The sequence below is a fragment of the Macaca thibetana genome, chromosome 13 (assembly GCF_024542745.1).
Source record: "Macaca thibetana thibetana isolate TM-01 chromosome 13, ASM2454274v1, whole genome shotgun sequence".
Taxonomy (NCBI): domain Eukaryota; kingdom Metazoa; phylum Chordata; class Mammalia; order Primates; family Cercopithecidae; genus Macaca; species Macaca thibetana.
In genome coordinates, this window is record NC_065590.1 from 19,058,417 (window position 1) to 19,075,426 (window position 17,010).

Here is a 17,010-nt window from a genome sequence, read left to right on the forward strand (position 1 = left end):
CAGAATAGTTTTCAGTCAAACTGTTTATACTCAGAATATAAAACCCAAATGATTTTCCAAAGATTTTATATGATCTTAAGAGATAAGCAACTCATTACTCTTCTCTGTCATATCTTATTTGTGAGAGCTAGTCAATTTAGAAAACAAGATTACCATTAAATAACAAGACAATTAATTTAAGCAGTTTATAGCTTCATGTCTTTGTTTATAAACTGGAAATTCCCATCTCCAGTAAATTCACAAAGGAACTCTGTTACCTGAATGTCTACACTATGAAAATGTTTAAACAGAGGATCAATAGGTTCAGGAATACTGTTCTTCTTTTTTATTATCTTCAACAATGGCAAAACTTTCTTCCAATAATGAACACTTCTCCCTATGTATTCTCGTTGATCATAAAAAGAATTAAGACCGCTGCCCTAAAAAAGAAAGTTAAAAGCACACACCTTTAAGGAACACGTATGATTAAATCTAAAGTTCATTTACAAGTTGTAAGAACTGGCTAAAATTTCAAGTCAAAACCAAATGGAACCTCAGTAGTCATTTGTTCAACTTCCAAATGCTGTAATAACTAAACCACTTAATACCAGTGGTCATTCTACACTCAACGTTTTGTGTTTTTTCTTTTTTTTTTTTTTGAGACAGAATCTCGCTCTGTCGCCCAGGCTGGAGTGCAGTTGCGCGATCTCGGCTCACTACAAGCTCTGTCTCCTGGATTCATGCCGTTCTCCTGCCTCAACCTCCCAACTAGCTGGGACTACAGGCGCCCGCCACCACGCCTGGCTAATTTTTTTGTTGTTGTTGTATTTTTAGTAGAAACGGGATTTCACTGTGTTAGCCAGTATGATCTCGATCTCCTGACCTCATGATCCGCCTGCCTCAGCCTCCCAAAGTGCTGGGATTACAGGTTGAGCCACGGTGCCTGGCCTCTACACTCAACTTTTAAACACTTCTAATGATACCACCCTAATGTAGCAATCCAAACTACTTTTTAACAGTTGCCATTTTTAGACAGCTGAAACCTGCCTCTTCTGTAGTGTCATTCTGTTCAAAAGGCTGACCATCTACACCTAATCCTGACCCAGAACACACCTTAAATATTTAGAAAGATCTATAATGCTCTTACTTACAAAGTCTTGTGGTAATTTTTTTTAATTTTCAGGCTGAATAATTATCAGAACTTAATTATTAAGGAATAACAGTAACATAATACATAATATTCACTGTGTGCCAGGCATTGCTCCTCTAACTGCTTATATTTAACTACATTAACTATTTTGTAGCAATAAAAAACACATTCATCTGTCATAATATGAACAAGCTGCTGTTTTCAGAACAAAAAGACTTTCAATAAAAAGTTCATGATTTTAAAAAATTAAGGTAATGTTCTTTAAAATGTTTATACTTGAAAACTCACCGTTTTCTGAAGGCATTTTGCCCAATGTATAAGCAGAGCAGGTTGAAGGCCATGTTTTTCCTGGGCTCTTAGAGTGTTTATTTCATGCTGAACTAGAAGTCGCAATTTTGCTGAGTTTCCAGGTCTAAAAAATAGTTTAATTTACTAAAATAGCTTTCTAAATACACAGTTCAGCACTTACATACATATATGTTAGTGGGTCACAGGACAAATCAAATCTTCACATGAGGATTAAATCCCTGTTAAAACCTACACACTAAGTTAAAGCAATATTTTTGTTTTACTACTTACACTGCTTTTCTGTGAATCAGAGTACAAACCGCATCCCACCAAGACTTTTGTCGTTCTGTACAAAGTTGTTTACACACAGGAAGGGGCAGGCATAACGGCTGATAGGAGCTGTGGTAAGAATTACATTTCTCCTTTAATTGTAAGTGGCTGGTATATACTACTCCAAGTAGAAATACCTGTTTTATTTAAGGAAAAGTTAAGTTAGGAAAAAAAAATTAAACAAAATTCAGAATATTTAATTTGTTAAAATCTTTGCTTACTTCAAGATCTAAAATACATATTGATTCAGGTGCATTTGTTTCAAGCCTTGAGGTTTCCTGGGGCAAATGATGGAAAAGCTGTTTTAGCCATTTTCGGATTGCAGGTAAGGCAGGCAATGAATTCCACTGTAAGCCAAGCCAAGTAAGGTGCTGAAGACTACCATTATGTGCCCGAATAGCGCCTGAAATAAAATTTTAAAATCGGCTTAAGGTTTTGCAAATTTTCTTTGTGCCATTAGTTTTGCCAAAATAAACAATTAATTCACATTATATATATCTTAATTATATAACTGCTTTTCTATATCAAAGCTGGGGGGAATTCTATGTTAGGCAAAATCTCATGTTCTTATTAAATGCATTCTCACTTATTTCTAGAAATTTTAATTAAAAAAGTAGTGAAGAATGTTTAAGTCCATCTAAAAAAAATGACACTGACTAGAACTCAATAAACCAAAATCAACTGAGAAAAGCCAAATAAAGAACACCTAACCTAATAAGAAATTCCAAAACAATGGGTTTTCCTTTCAGTTAAGTCATTAAAGCAATGGAACACCACTATATTAATCCATAGGTATAGTAATCTGTTTTTCTACAAGAAAGTCAATACTGAAAAAGTTATGTGCAGTCAGGAGTTCGAGACCAGCCTGGCCAGCATGGTGAAACTCCCTCTCTACTAAAAAATACAAAAAATTAGCCAAGCATGGTGTCACCTGCCTGTAGTCCCAGCTACTTGGGAGGCTGAGGCAAGACAACTGCTTGAACCTGGCAGGCGGAGGTTGCAGTGAGCCGAGACTGCGCCACTGCACTCCAGCCTGGGCGACACAGCAAGACTCCATCTCAAAAAACAAAAAAAAGGTTATGCACTTCTGGAAGCATAAAGAGGTATAATCTTTCTGTCATTTTGGCAATTTGCAAGACTTAAAAGATGTTAATGTTCTTTGTCTCAGTAATTCTGTTTCTAGGTATCTCTATGGAGATAACTTGCAATGAAGACACTTTTTGTTGAAGTTTTTATCAGAGTATGATTATTAACAGTGGAAAAGCTGAAAACAACTTGGATGCCCAGTAACAGAAAGTAGCAAATTATGACTACTTCATAAAAAAGATTACATTGCCAATAAAAGTGATATTTGTACTTTTAATACAGAGTCTATGGTAGAGAATTCATGAAGGAAGCAAGATGAATCATACATATAGTATAAACATTATTTAGATGAAAAATATGGCCAGATGCAGTGGCTCATGCCTATAATTCCAACACTGTTTGAGATGAAGTCTCGCTCTGTTGCCCAGGCTGCAGCGCAGGGGTGTGATCTCTGCTCACTGCAACCTCCACCTCCCGGGTTCAAGCGACTCTCCTGCCTCAACCTCCCGAGCAGCTGGGACTACAGGCACACACCACCAAGCCCAGCTAATTTTTGTATTTTTAGTAGAGACGGGGTTTCACCACGTTGGCCAGAATGGTCTCGAACTCCTAACCTCAGGTGATCTGCCCGCCTCGGCCTCCCAAAGTGCTGGGATTACAGATGTGAGCCACTGTGCCTGCAGGGCCTAATCCCAACACTTTGGGAGGCTTAGGCAGGAGGATCACTCGAACCTAGGAGTTTGAGACTAGCCTGGGCATCCGAGTTAGACCTTGTCTCTACCAATTAAAAAAAAAGATTATCTGGGCAGAGTGGCATGTGCCTGTGGTACCAGCTACTCAGGAGGCTGAGGCAAGAGAATCCCTTGAGCCCAAAAGTTCAAGGTAGCAGTGACCTACGATCATGCCACTACACTCCAGCCCGGGTGACAAGGCAAGACCCTGTCTCAAAAAACAACAAGGCTGGGCGCGGTGGCTCACACCTGTAATCCCAGCACTTTGGGAGGCCAAGGCAGGTGGATCACTTGAGGTCAGGAGTTTGAGACCAGCCTGACCAACATGATGAAACCCCATCTGTACTAAAAATACAAAAAATTAGCCGGGACTGGTGGTGGGCACCTGTAATCCCACTACTTGGAAGACTGAGGCAGGAGAATTGCTTGAACCCAAGAGGCAGAGATTACAGTGAGGCGAGATCGCACCACTGCACTCTAGCCTGGGCGACAAGAGCAAAACTTGGTCTCAAAAACAATAACAACAAAAAAATACATGCCACCTCCACAGCACCACATTCGAACTCCCCCCAGCCCAACTCACACACGAAAGGAATACAGGAAAATATTAAGTCATTATTTCTGGGTAATAAGATTATGGGCAATTTATAAGAATTAAGATGCAGACAGTTTCCTCTGAAACATGTAACTTACCAACATCGTATCTAGCCAAATCTTCAAGCTCTGGTTCTTGTACATCAATGTTTCCAATACTATCGCTACCAAGAAAAGATGTATCCTTAGGTGACTGACTAGAAAACAGAGCATCATATAATGCAGACTGCCCGCTTTTGTTGGCAAAAGACTCGACAATATCTTTTAAAAAATCTTGCTTTCCACGACTTAAGTTTAGCAACATGTGCCCTGAAAAAAAAATTAAGTTATTTCCATCACTTTAAAAATACAGATTGCATTTGCTCATATTGTTTCATTTGTACACCCAAAGGGGAAATAACATGATTATTGCAGACCTAACTCTCCAACCCAAAAAACATAGCTGGACAACAAAACAGGGGCTTATGTAGAAAATGAGAAGAGTACAGGTTTAATATTATCAGTATCTACATAAGACAGCAGAAGGCGGAAAAAAGACAGGAATGTGTATGAAAAATGCTAAACATATTTGCATTTTAGATGAAAAGATCTGGATTTAAGTGGCCACAGGAGAGCAGGGACAAGCTCTTATTTTCAGATGTCATAAATTTTCTGATTTTAGATACACTGATTTCTAAACCTGACTGATCAGAATTCTCCTTTAAACAGCTTTTAAGAATTACTTCCGGCCAGGCACGGTGGCTCATGCCTGTAATCCCAGCACTTTGGGAGGATCATGAGGTCAGGAGATGAGACCGTCCTGGCTAACACAGTGAAACCCCACCTCTACTAAAGATACCAAAAAAAAAAAAAATTAGCCCGGCGTGGTGGCGGGTGCTTGTAGTCCCAGCTACTTGGGAGGCTGAGGCAGGAGAATGGCGTGAACCCAGGAGGTGGAGTTTATAGTGAGCCGAGATGGCATCACTGCACTCCAGCCTGGGCGACAGAGCGAGACTCTGTCTCAGGGAGAGAGAAAAAAAAAAAAATTTCCAGGCCTCGCTCCCAGAGATTTTTATTCCATAGGTTTGCAATAAGCAATCTAAAAAATCAGTCATCGGATAAAATACTGATACATGCTATAACACAGATGAACCTTGAAAACCTTGCTAAATGAAAGAAGCCAGTCACAAAAGACCACATACTATATGATTCCATTTAAGTGAAATGTTCAGAATAGGCAAACATACAGAGCCAGATTAGTGGTTGCCAAGGCTGAGAGGTTTGGGTAAAATGGGAAGTGACTGCTAATAGGTAAGGAATTCCTCATGGAGTGATGAAAATCTTCTAAAACTGATTGTGGTGACAATGGTAATACTCTATGAACATATTAAAGCCACTGAACTGTACACTTTAAATGGGTGAAGCATATGGTATATGAATTGCATTTCAATTAAATTTTTTTTTTAAAAACCCTCCCTTAATTCTGCTGGGCAATCAGGTTTGGTTACCACTACACAGTTGTATCTCAGCACACTTGCAGAGGCACCCTCGGGATGCCCAGATCAAAGACATAAAAAAAATACAGGCAATTTTTATTTTATTTTTTTGTTGTTGTTGTTGAGACGGAGTCTCGCTTTGTCGCCCAGGCTGGGGTGCAGTGGACAGATCTCAGCTCACTGCAAGCTCCGCCTCCCGGGTTTACGCCATTCTCCTGCCTCAGCCTCCCGAGTAGCTGGGACTACAGGCGCCCGCCACCTCGCCCGGCTAGTTTTTTGTATTTTTTAGTAGAGACGGGGTTTCACCGTGTTAGCCAGGATGGTCTCGATCTCCTGACCTCGTGATCCGCCCGTCTCGGCCTCCCAAAGTGCTGGGATTACAGGCTTGAGCCACCGCGCCCGGCCTGGCAATTTTTATCTAACTGTGACACCATGCAAAGGCACTTACGACAGCCCTGCAAGGGTAGAAGGAAAACAGAAAAGGAAAAAAGTAGAAAGTCACTTTAAGGACTGAAAGTCTAACTCCCACAAAAAAAGTGAGCTATGGAATAGAAGAGCAATGTGAGCTTTGGCCAACAGCTTAACTATACACCAAAGCTTACAATAACTTTGATTTAATATTACGTCTTGCTCTTTACAAAATTCATCCAATTTTATATCAAAACTGTTCATTGTAGAAAGCATTATGTTTCTTCAGTTCACTGCTTGATTCAATGGCCACCTAACTACCTTAAAGTTCGAATCTTAGCAAAAGCACAGGTAATACGTAACAGACCTTTAGGATTCATCCCAAGCCAAAAATGGGGAAAAAAAATAGACAAATTCTAAGAGACTAATATAAGGTAAGTATATATCATCTATCTTCCTCACTATGCTCTCAGCTCTTTAAGACAGATCTATATCTTCTTCATCTTTATATCCCCACAGCAGTGTTTTTAGAAGCAGCTGGTGTTAAATGGTCGGCAAATCAATAATTATACTTAGTTCAGGAAGTGACTAAACAGGATAGAGGCTCTAGCAGCCAGATAAGGAGTTAAGAAATCCTCCCCACCTAGGAACAAACAATATCAAATATTCGTTTCTTTTAAAGAATGTGCTATTTTCTTCCCATCTCTTCCATACCTATTGCTCTTAACTGATACTGCAAAAAGAAATAATTTTGACAAATTATCTCCTGGACAGATGAAGATTTTATCGTAAGATATAACTTAACAGAAATTTCCTTTTTCTTTTTAAATTAAATTAGTTTAATATTACTATTACCTGATTGGCTCAGACGGTCACAGGCCATCATTTCCAGCAGATTTTGTCCAGTTTCTCCTTTTATTAATTTAATCTTTGGTCTTGGAACCTAATAATTTTAAAATCAAAAATCTTAATTTGATGATACCCACACTTCTAATAGTAAGATGGTCTTTTCTATTACACTGTACTTTTTTTGATAATGAATGAACAGTTAACCATTAACTAAACTGAATTGGAAATGACTGCAAAAACTGGGAACCAAGGAATTTATATAACCTATGAAAGACTGGCCAGGTACAGGCGCAGTGGCTCACATCTGTAATCCCAACACTCTGGGAGGCCAAGGTGGGCGGATCACTTGAGGTCAGGAGTTCGAGACCAGCCTGGCCAACACAGTAGAACCCAGTCTCTATTAAAAATACAATTAAAAAAAAAAAAAAAAAGAGTCAGGCATGGTAGCACACACCTATAATTCCAGCTACACGGGAGGCTGAGGTACAAGGATAGCTTGAACCTGGGAGGCAGAGGTTGTACTGAGCCAAGACTGCGTCACTGCACTCCAGCCTGGGTGAAAGAGCAAGACTCCATCTCGTGAAAAAAAAAAAAAGGATGAGCCAGACACAGTGGCTCACACCTGTAATCCCAGCACTTTGGGAGTCCAAGGTGGGGGAATCGCTTAAGCCCAGAGTTCGAGACCAGCCTGAACAACGTGGCGAGACCCTATCTCTAAAAAAAATTTTTTTTAATTAGCCAGGCGTGGTGGCACACACCTGTGGTCCCAGCAACAAAAAGGCTTGAGGCAGGAGGATCACTTAAATCCAGGAGGTCAAGGCTGCAGTGAGCCATGATCATGCCACTGTGCTCCAGCCTGGGCGACAGAGTGAGACTCTATCTCAAAAAAAAAAACAAAAAACACAAAAATGCATACACAGAGCACTTCTGAGATATTAAGTTTCTACTAAAAGCACATTCATGTTACGTTCAGAGAAACGGAAAATTTAATTACATTACTTTTCTACCCTGAATAGGACAACAGCAGATGTTGTCTTACTTGAGTAGGTATGACAACTCTACTTTAAAAAGTACAGGTGAAATGACACTTGGAAATGCCACATTGTAGGTAGCACATGTTCAGAGTATGGATAATATGGGATAGCACTGGAATAAATGGGACAACCAGGAGATTAAAGAGATTCTAATGCCATAACCTATGAAAAAAAAAAGCTGAAAGCATGATGAATAGAATGGCAAAAGGAAGATGTGACAGCTGCCTTCAAATATTAAAATTATTTTATAAAAGAAATCATCAAAAGAAGAAACAAGACCAACAGGCAGAAGGTTTGAGGAATATTTTTATTCTATATAAGGAAGTTCCAAGAGCCAAATCACCTAAACATGCACTGGGCTATCTTGGTAAGTAATGAATGTCCATCACTGAAAATGTCCAATCATAGGCAATGCCCACTTACTAGAAACATGCCAAAAGTAACTATATGGGGGACTAGAGCATTGGCTTTTAATTCTATCACCACTTTCTTGTGTGGTGGAAATGTAATTTGATACAACCTCTTTAGGGTTAGATATTTGGCAACAGCTCTAAAAATTATAAATGCACAGATATACTTTGATACTGCAATTCTTTCAGGAATTCATGGCACAAGTTAATCATTGCTAAATTACTTGAAGTAGCATTAAAAAAAAAGTAAAAGCAAGCTAATGTCCTGGTTTTAGGGCCCTGGTTTTAAAAACTCCAAAACTACAGTACATCCATACAACGGAATAATATGCAAGCATCCAAACTAATGAGAATGCCCGTTATATATACTGACATGGAAATATCTCCAAGATACAGTTAATGGAAATAAAGTAAAAACAATGTTTAAACATTTTCCTCCTCTTTTTAAGGACAGGGGATGTGTGTGTGTTTCCTTGGAGATGCATAAAACATTTCCTGAAGAACACACAAGAAAGCAGTAACATTAGTTTCTTTACGGGTGGAAAAAGTAAATAACTAGGGAACACAAAGGAATATTCTTAAGAGCCCCTAGAATTTTAAACCATGTATATATAATTCTTTCCAAACATGCTCTTTTTTCAAAAATATATTCTTTAAGAACTTAAGAGCTTCTGATTTTCAATTTTAGAAACATCCACATTGCCTATCCTTTTACTCACAAGTTTTCTAAACATCATATCAAAGTTTGTCATCTATATGTTGAAAAGAACACACAAAATAAGAAACAAAAAGTTGACATCATTCTTTTTGTTTTCGAACTGACCTCAATACATAAACCTGGCCTCTTTTACAAAATCACTCAACAGCTGAATTTGTGACCAGTTAATTAGCTGTGAATCCACTCAGTCAAATCATCTCAAGTCACTATTTTCTTTTTTTTCTTTTTTTTTTTTTTTGAGACAGAGTCTCGCTCTGTAGCCAGGCTGGAGCGTTGCAGTGGCATGATCTCAGCTCACTGCAACCTCCGCCTCCTGGTTTCAAGCAATTCTCCTATCTCGGTCTCTCGAGTAGCTGGGACTACAGGCACCTGCCACCATGACCGGCTAATTTTCGTATTTTTAGTAGAGAAGGGGTTTCACCATATTGGTCAGGATGGTCTCGAACTCCTGACCTCAGGTGATCCGCCTGCCTCGGCCTCCCAAAGTGCTCAGATTACAGGCGTGAGCCACCGCGCCTGACTATTTCCTCATTTTAACTAAAAGGTTTCAAGAGACTTTGTTAAATACCCAGCTGCAATGTAGACGTACTTACTAGAACCACGGTATTCCTCTGATTAAGAGTCTGAAAATCATACCATAAAAGCTAGCCAATTCTCAAATACCCAAATGCCAGCACATAGCCGACATTTTATGCTTATAATCATTTGATCATTAAGCTTTAAAATAAAATGATAAAATACAAGCATCTAAGATGTTTCTATTATATATTCATTCTAGAAAAATATGTCATACTTAATAAAGACTTAGGTAGGCATCTCTGTGCTAAAGTGGAACAATGAAGAAACATTTAGAAAAGCAAGGCATCTGGCAATAGGTAAAGCACACCCACACTGAGGCACAGTATTTTTCAAAAGTAGAGAAAGAATGTATTGCACATTTGCATATGCAAAAAATATTTCTGAACACCCAAGAAACTCCTAATAGTAGTTGTCATCTAGGAAACGAGACCTGAGTGAATAGATTAAGGGGGAAACTAACTTTTTATTACTAAAAGTTCACACTCAGGTGTGGTGGCTCATACCTGTAATCCCAGCACTTTGGGAGGGCAACGCAGAAGGATCACTTGAAGCCAGGAATTCAAGAACCACCAGCCCGGGAAACACAGCAAGACCCTGTCTTTACAAAAACTTAAAAAATGTAGCCAGGCACGGTGGCAGGCACCTGTAGTCCCAGCTACTGAGCTGAGGCTGAGGCAGAAGAGGATCACTTGAGCCCAGGAGTTCGAGGATGCAGGGAGCTACGATCATGCCACTGCACTCCAGCCAGAGCAACAAGAGTGAGACTCTGCCTCCAAAAACTACGTATCAAAAAATTTGAGGCTGTGCACAGTAGCTCACACCTATAATCCCAAGCATCTGGGAAGCTCAAGTCCAATTCAACGTTACAGTGAGCTACGATTACACAACTGCACTCCAGCCTGGGTGACACAGCAAGACTCTAATAGACACAAAGACAGATAACTTTCAAAAGTTTCCATTAAAAATAAGAACTACTGGTCGGGCGCAGTGGCTCACGCCCGTAATCCCACCACTTTGGGAGGCCCAGGCGGGTGGATCATGAGGTCAGGAGATCGAGACCACCCTGGCTAACAGAGTGAAACCCCGTCTCTACTGAAAACACAAAACAAATTAGCCGGGCATGGTGGCAGGCGCCTGTAGTCCCAGCTACTCGGGAGGCTGAGACAGGAAAATAGTGTGAACCCGGGAGGCAGAGCTTGCAGTGAGCCGAGATCACACCACTGTGCTCCAGCCGGGGCAATAGAGCTAGACTCCGACTCAAAAAAAACAAAATAAAATAAAAATAAGAACCATCAGCTACTTGAGAATTTCTATAACAACCTTTTAACGTTCATATTACCTAGTGAACCTCACTAAATCCATTAACTCAGAAGTACTGAGCCAATATTAGCAATTAACATGTGAACTGCCTATCAACAGTGTTTTTAAAAGATTTACAGGCCGGGCGCTGTTGATCATGCCAGTAATCCCAGCACTTTGAGAGGCCGAGTAGGGTGGATCACAAGGTCAGAAGATTGAGACCATCCTGTCTAACATGGTGAAACCCCATCTCTATTAAAAAATACAAAAAATTGGCCGGGCGCGGTGGCTCACGCCTGTAATCCCAGCACTTTGGGAGGCCGAGGCGGGCAGATCACGAGGTCAGGAGATCAAGACCATCCTGGCGAACATGGTGAAACTCTGTTTCTACTAAAAATACAAAAAAATTAGCCGGGCGTGGTGGCGGACACCTGTAGTCCCAGCTTCTGGGAGGCTGAGACAGGAGAATGGCGTGAACCCGGGAGGCAACGGAGCTTGTAGTGAGCGGAGTTTGCGCCACTACACTCCAGCCTGGGAGACAGAGCGAGACTCCCTCTCAAAAAAAAAAAAAAAATTGATCTATGTTGGGCCAGGCGTGGTGGCTCACGCCTAAAATCCCAGCACTTTGGGAGGCTGAGGCAGGCGGATCACGAGGTCAGGATATCAAGACCATCCTGGCCAACATGGTGAAACCATGTCTCTACTAAAAATACAAAATTAGCTGGGCGTGGTGACGCGTGCCTGTAATCCCAGCTACTCGGGAGGCTGAGGCAGTTCAATCGCTTGAACCCAGGAGGCAGAGGTTGCGGTGAGCCAGATCGCACCATTGCACTCCAGCCAAATTCCATCCCAAAAAAAAAAAAAAAAAAAAAGATTTATATTAGAAGGAGGGGCCTTCTCTAAAAGTAATGAATCCTTTATTTTCCCTCCCCAGACAAAAAATCCTTCTCTAAAATCAACAATCATTTTTCTAAGCCTGGTTTAATGCTTTTTTGGGGAGACTGCTTATTTCTTTTCCTTTCAAAAGTAATGCAAGCTCATTAAAAACAAACAAACAAAAAAAAGCCGGGCGCAGTGGCTCACGCCTGTAATCCCTGCACTTTGGGAGACTAAGGCAGGAAGATCATGAGGTCAAGAGATTGAGACCATCCTGGCCAACATGGTGAAATCCCATCTCTATTAAAAATACAAAACATTAGCTGGGCGTGGTGGCACGCACCTGTAGTCCCAGCTACTTGGGAGGCTAAGGCAGGAGAATGGCGTGAACCCAGGAGGTGGAGGTTGCAGTGAGCTGAGATCAGGCCACTGCACTCCAGCCTGGTGAGACAGAGACTTGGTCTCAAAAAAATAAATAAATAGTAAGAAAAGGCTTTATGTTTTCAAATATTAATATATTGTTACATATCATACACAACACAGTCATAAATGTTAAATACATGTTTTTCAATTAACATGTTAAATGCAATCATATTCTTCTTTCATAGGTTATAAAGCCATTGCCCTACACGTACTTATTAGGATTTTGTCCAAGTCACACATCTTTTTGGATCAAGCTTTACCCATAAAGTGGGATTACATCTTTATCATGTTCCCAAAAATGGCAGAGTAATAAGATCAAACTCTTCAAATTTGTTTACAAACAAATCATAGCAATGCAGGCTTTCAACAGCAGTGCATTCAACATCCCTGTTTCACCAGCCTCACCACTATTGTGTACGCTTAGTTATTTTCCACTGTATCAAATTGACTATTTCATTTTAACTTTAATTCCACAGGTTTATTCACATATTGTCATTACATACCAGAGCACACCTTCATTTAAAACACATCAAGACTCAGTGAAATGTCAATTGCTCCTACAAGTGGAAGACTTACCTGAAATGCTATGAGATAGCACAATGCAGCCAGCTCAGAAAGAGCTCGCCATTGAACATCACTATGCTGACCCATCTTCAAAAGCAGAGAACCAGCATGCATGTAGAAATGTCCTTTCATTTCTAAGAAAGTAGCTGACAGTTCATCATTTCCACCCAAAGAAGATTTCACGGACTGAAGAGCACTATCAAAACTGTAATATGAAAATATCAAACAGATAATCCACTTACTGCACTGTGAATAATCATGGTTTATTTAATTCAAAACAAAATAAAAATTTTATTTCAAGCTTCATCTTCCACATTCAGCTTCTAATAATTCTTATACCCCATGTTGTAAGTTATGAATCATCTAATGCTTATTTTTATCCTGCATACTTCCTATACTTCAAGCTTAACCTCTCAAATGATGTCTTATTCCCAGTTATTTCCAGCCCTCCAATCACAGGATAAATATAAGATTAGTGATTATAGGTGCACATTTCAAAATAAACCAGGATAAAGTTGGGAGACTATTTTGTAGTTTCTTCCTGATCATATAGTTTCATTAGTTAATTAACAGTTGTAATTTCTCAAATTAGACATACCATTTCCAAATTATAATAACTGACACATATTTGAGTAACAATACAGTAATTGCTCTTTTTACTATATAAATTACAGAGTTAAATTGTTTTTTTTTTTTTTTTTTTTTTTTTTTACGGAGTCTCTCACTATCACCCGGGCTGGAGTGCAATGCAACGATCTCCACCTCCCAGGTTCAAGCGATTCTCCTGCCTCAGCCTCCTGAGTAGCTGGGACTACAGGCGCCTGCCACCATGCCCAGCTAAACTTTTTTTATATTTTTAGAAGAGATGGGGTTTCACTATGTTGGCCAGGCTGGTCTGGAACTCCTGACCTCATGATCCCCCCGCCTCAGCTTACCAACGTGCTGGGATTACAAGTATGAGCCACTGTGCCTGGCCTATTATTTGTAATCTATATTCTAAATTAGTTCTTCTAAATCCTAATGTTTCTCCATATCTTCACCTTGGAAGAAAAGTAAAAGCAAACACTTAAACGTGAAGCATGATTTTAAAGTAGCTTACAATAAAGCAACCAGAGCAACTGAGGTCTAAAGATCTCTGAGGGTTCTTAAAAACCCCTTCAGGGGATCCAAGAGGTTAAAATTACTTTTACAATAATACCGAAAAATTTTATATTTTACATTCTCATTTTCTCATGTATGTAGAGCTGAGTTGTTTTTTGTTTTGTTTTGTTTTTGTTTTTCTGCCCACCTCGGCCTCCCAAAGTGCTGGGATTACAGGCCTGGGCCACCCCACCCGGCTGAGCTGAGTTTTCCAGAGGCTTCATGACATGTAATATAGTTTTACAGACTGAAAGAGGAAGCAAATGAGAATCTAGCCATGTTCTATTAAGTGAGACATTAAAAAGATTTACAAAAATGCAAAAACAATGACACTTTTCTGACTACTTTTTTGTTGTTGCAAAATAATTATTTTTCATAAAAAATGCTATTATTGGTCTGGCGCGGCAGCTCACACATGTAATACCAGCACTTTGGGAGGCCGAGGCAGGTGGATCACCTGAGTTCAGGAGTTCAAGACCAGCCTGGCCAACATGGTGAAACCCCGTCTCTACTAAAAATACAAAAAATTAGCTGGGCGTGGTGGTGGGCACCTGTAGTCCCAGCTACTTGGGAGGCTGAGGCAGGAGAATCGCTTGAACCTGGAAAGCAGAGATTTCAGTGATCCGAGATCACACCATTGCACTCTAGCCTGGGCAACAAGAGCAAAACTGTCTCAAAAAAAAAAAAAAAAGCTATTATCATTAACATGCAATGGGCTTATTACATTTTTAATGGATTACATATTTTTTCTTTAATTTCTAATGTAATAAACACTAATAGAAATAACCCACATACGGCCAGGAGCAGTGGCTTAGGCCTGTAATCCCAGCACTTTGGGAGGCCAACGCAGGCGGATCATGAGGTCAAGAGATTGAGACTTCCCAGTACTTTGGGAGGCCAAAGTGGGCGGATCAGGAGGTCAAGAGATCGAGACTGGCCAGTCACGGTGGCTCACGACTGTAATCCCAGCACTTTGGGAGGCCGAGGCGGGCGGATCACAAGGTCAGGAGATCGAGACCATCCTGGCTAACACAGTGAAACCCCGTCTCTACTAAAAAGACAAAAAATTAGCCGAGTGTGGTAGCGGGTGCCTGTAGTCCCAGCTACTCGTGAGGCTGAGGCAGGAGAACGGCGTGAACCCTAGAGGTGGAGCTGGTGGTGAGCCGAGATGGCTCCACTGCACTCCAGCCTGGGCGACAGAGTGAGACTCCATCTCAAAAAAAAAAAAAAAGCTCGAGACCATCCTGGCCAACACGATGAAACCCCATCTCTACTAAAAATACAAAAATTAGCCAGGTGTGGGCCGGATGCGGTGGCTCACGCCTGTAATCCCAGTACTTTGGGAGGCCAAGGAGGGCAGATGACGAGCTCAGGAGATCGAGACCATCCTGGATGACAGGGTGAAACTCCATCTCTACTAAAAATATAAAAAATTAGCCGGGTGTTGTGGCAGGCGCCTGTAGTCCCACCTACTCAGGAGGCTGAGGCAGAATGGCGTGAACCCAGGAGGCAGAGCTTGCAGTGAGCCGAGATTGCGCCACTGCACTCCAGCCTGGGCGACTTCTGTCTCAAAAAAAAAAAAAAAATAACTAGGTGCAGTGGTGGGCTCCTGTAGACCCACCTACTCAGGAGGCTGAGACAAGAGAATCACTTGAACCCAGGAGGCAGAGGCTGCAGTGAGCCGAGATTGCGCCAGTGCATGCCAGCCTCACGAGAGTGACACTCAGTCTCAAAAAAAAAAAAAAATATTGAGACCACCCTGAACCCTGTCTCTACTAAAAATACAAAAATTAGCTGGGCGTGGTGGTGCGCGCCTGTGGTCCCAGCTACTCGGGAGACTGAGGCAGAAGAATCACCTGAACCCGGGAGGCGGAGGTTACAGTGAGCCAAGGTCGCACCACTGCACTCCAGCCTGGCAACAGAGCAAGACTCCATCTAAAAAACAGAGACGAGAGGGGACAGGAGGGGTGGGGAGTGGGGAGGGATGGGAAGCAGGGAGGGAAGGTGGGAAGGGAAGGCAGGAAGGGGGAGGGATGGGAGGAGGGGGGAGGAAAGGGGAGGGGACAGGAGGAAAAGAAAATAACCCACATACAAAGATCTTTGATGTCCTTAAGAAAAACGTAAAAGGAACTTGTGACCAAAAAATTGAGTACACAAGGAATACAAACTAAAACATCCTACATGTTTTCTAAAATAATCTTAAAGTTATTTCTTTCAGATACTGGTCTTACCCTACCAATTTAGGACACTATGTACTTTTTCAAGAAAATTACCTACTCCCTGCACTCAATGAAATGAGTTTCTTTCTTTATACCAGATGGGGAAATAACTTCCAAACAAATGGACAGCCTAAACTAGCAATCAGTAAACTTTTTCTATAAAGAGGAGATACTAATCTGGCTTTACAGGCATACAATCTCTGCTGCAACCACTCAACTCCAACCCTATAGTATGTAAGCAGCCACAGACAATTACATAACCAGAGGCATGCTGTATTCCAATAAAACTTTATTAACAAAATTAGGCAGGGGCCATATTTGGCCCACAAGTTCTAATCAACTCCTGCTCTAAACTAGCATCTTTATATAAATCCAAGTGATGTTTTTGTCCAATGGAATTTATTTTCAAAATGGAGACACTGGTTCTCAAAATCAAAATTTAAGAAAAAAGAAAAATCACATAGTTGTGTCATTTTGTTTCTTAGCTAAAATAGTATTTTCTGAAATACTAGTGATGCTAAGTACATATGAACCTAGCCATCTGATGACAGATGAACTTTTTCACTCAAGATTATATCATTATAAAAAATAAAATATGAAATAGCAGTTAGAACATTCATTTTAAGTTTGACTATGACAAAACTGAGTAACCATAAGGCTAATTTTAATCAAGCTTGAACTGTAAGAATTCTCTAAAAAGCAAAGTCATATAAAACCAATTAGAACTTCTCCATAAAAGAAGAAAAATAAGATTGCCTCCTAGTGGTTCACTGTATTAACTATAACTCCTAGGTACATTATAGAAATAACGATTCAGTAAAGAAGTTTAGAGCAATGAACTTACTGTAAGAAGAAAAA

The 17,010-nt window shown here is 40.5% G+C and overlaps 1 protein-coding gene across 1 annotated transcript in view; it reads right to left on the minus strand.

Annotated features, from left to right (window-relative positions):
• Positions 1 to 17,010, minus strand: part of LOC126933442 (ranBP2-like and GRIP domain-containing protein 3) — a 45,729-nt gene that overhangs the window by 7,572 nt on the left and 21,147 nt on the right. Inside the window, 7 exon segments of the mRNA XM_050753159.1 lie at positions 258 to 419; positions 1,418 to 1,541; positions 1,709 to 1,884; positions 1,969 to 2,150; positions 4,258 to 4,467; positions 6,897 to 6,984; positions 12,806 to 12,998. Coding sequence (XP_050609116.1) covers positions 258 to 419; positions 1,418 to 1,541; positions 1,709 to 1,884; positions 1,969 to 2,150; positions 4,258 to 4,467; positions 6,897 to 6,984; positions 12,806 to 12,998 — 1,135 coding nt within the window.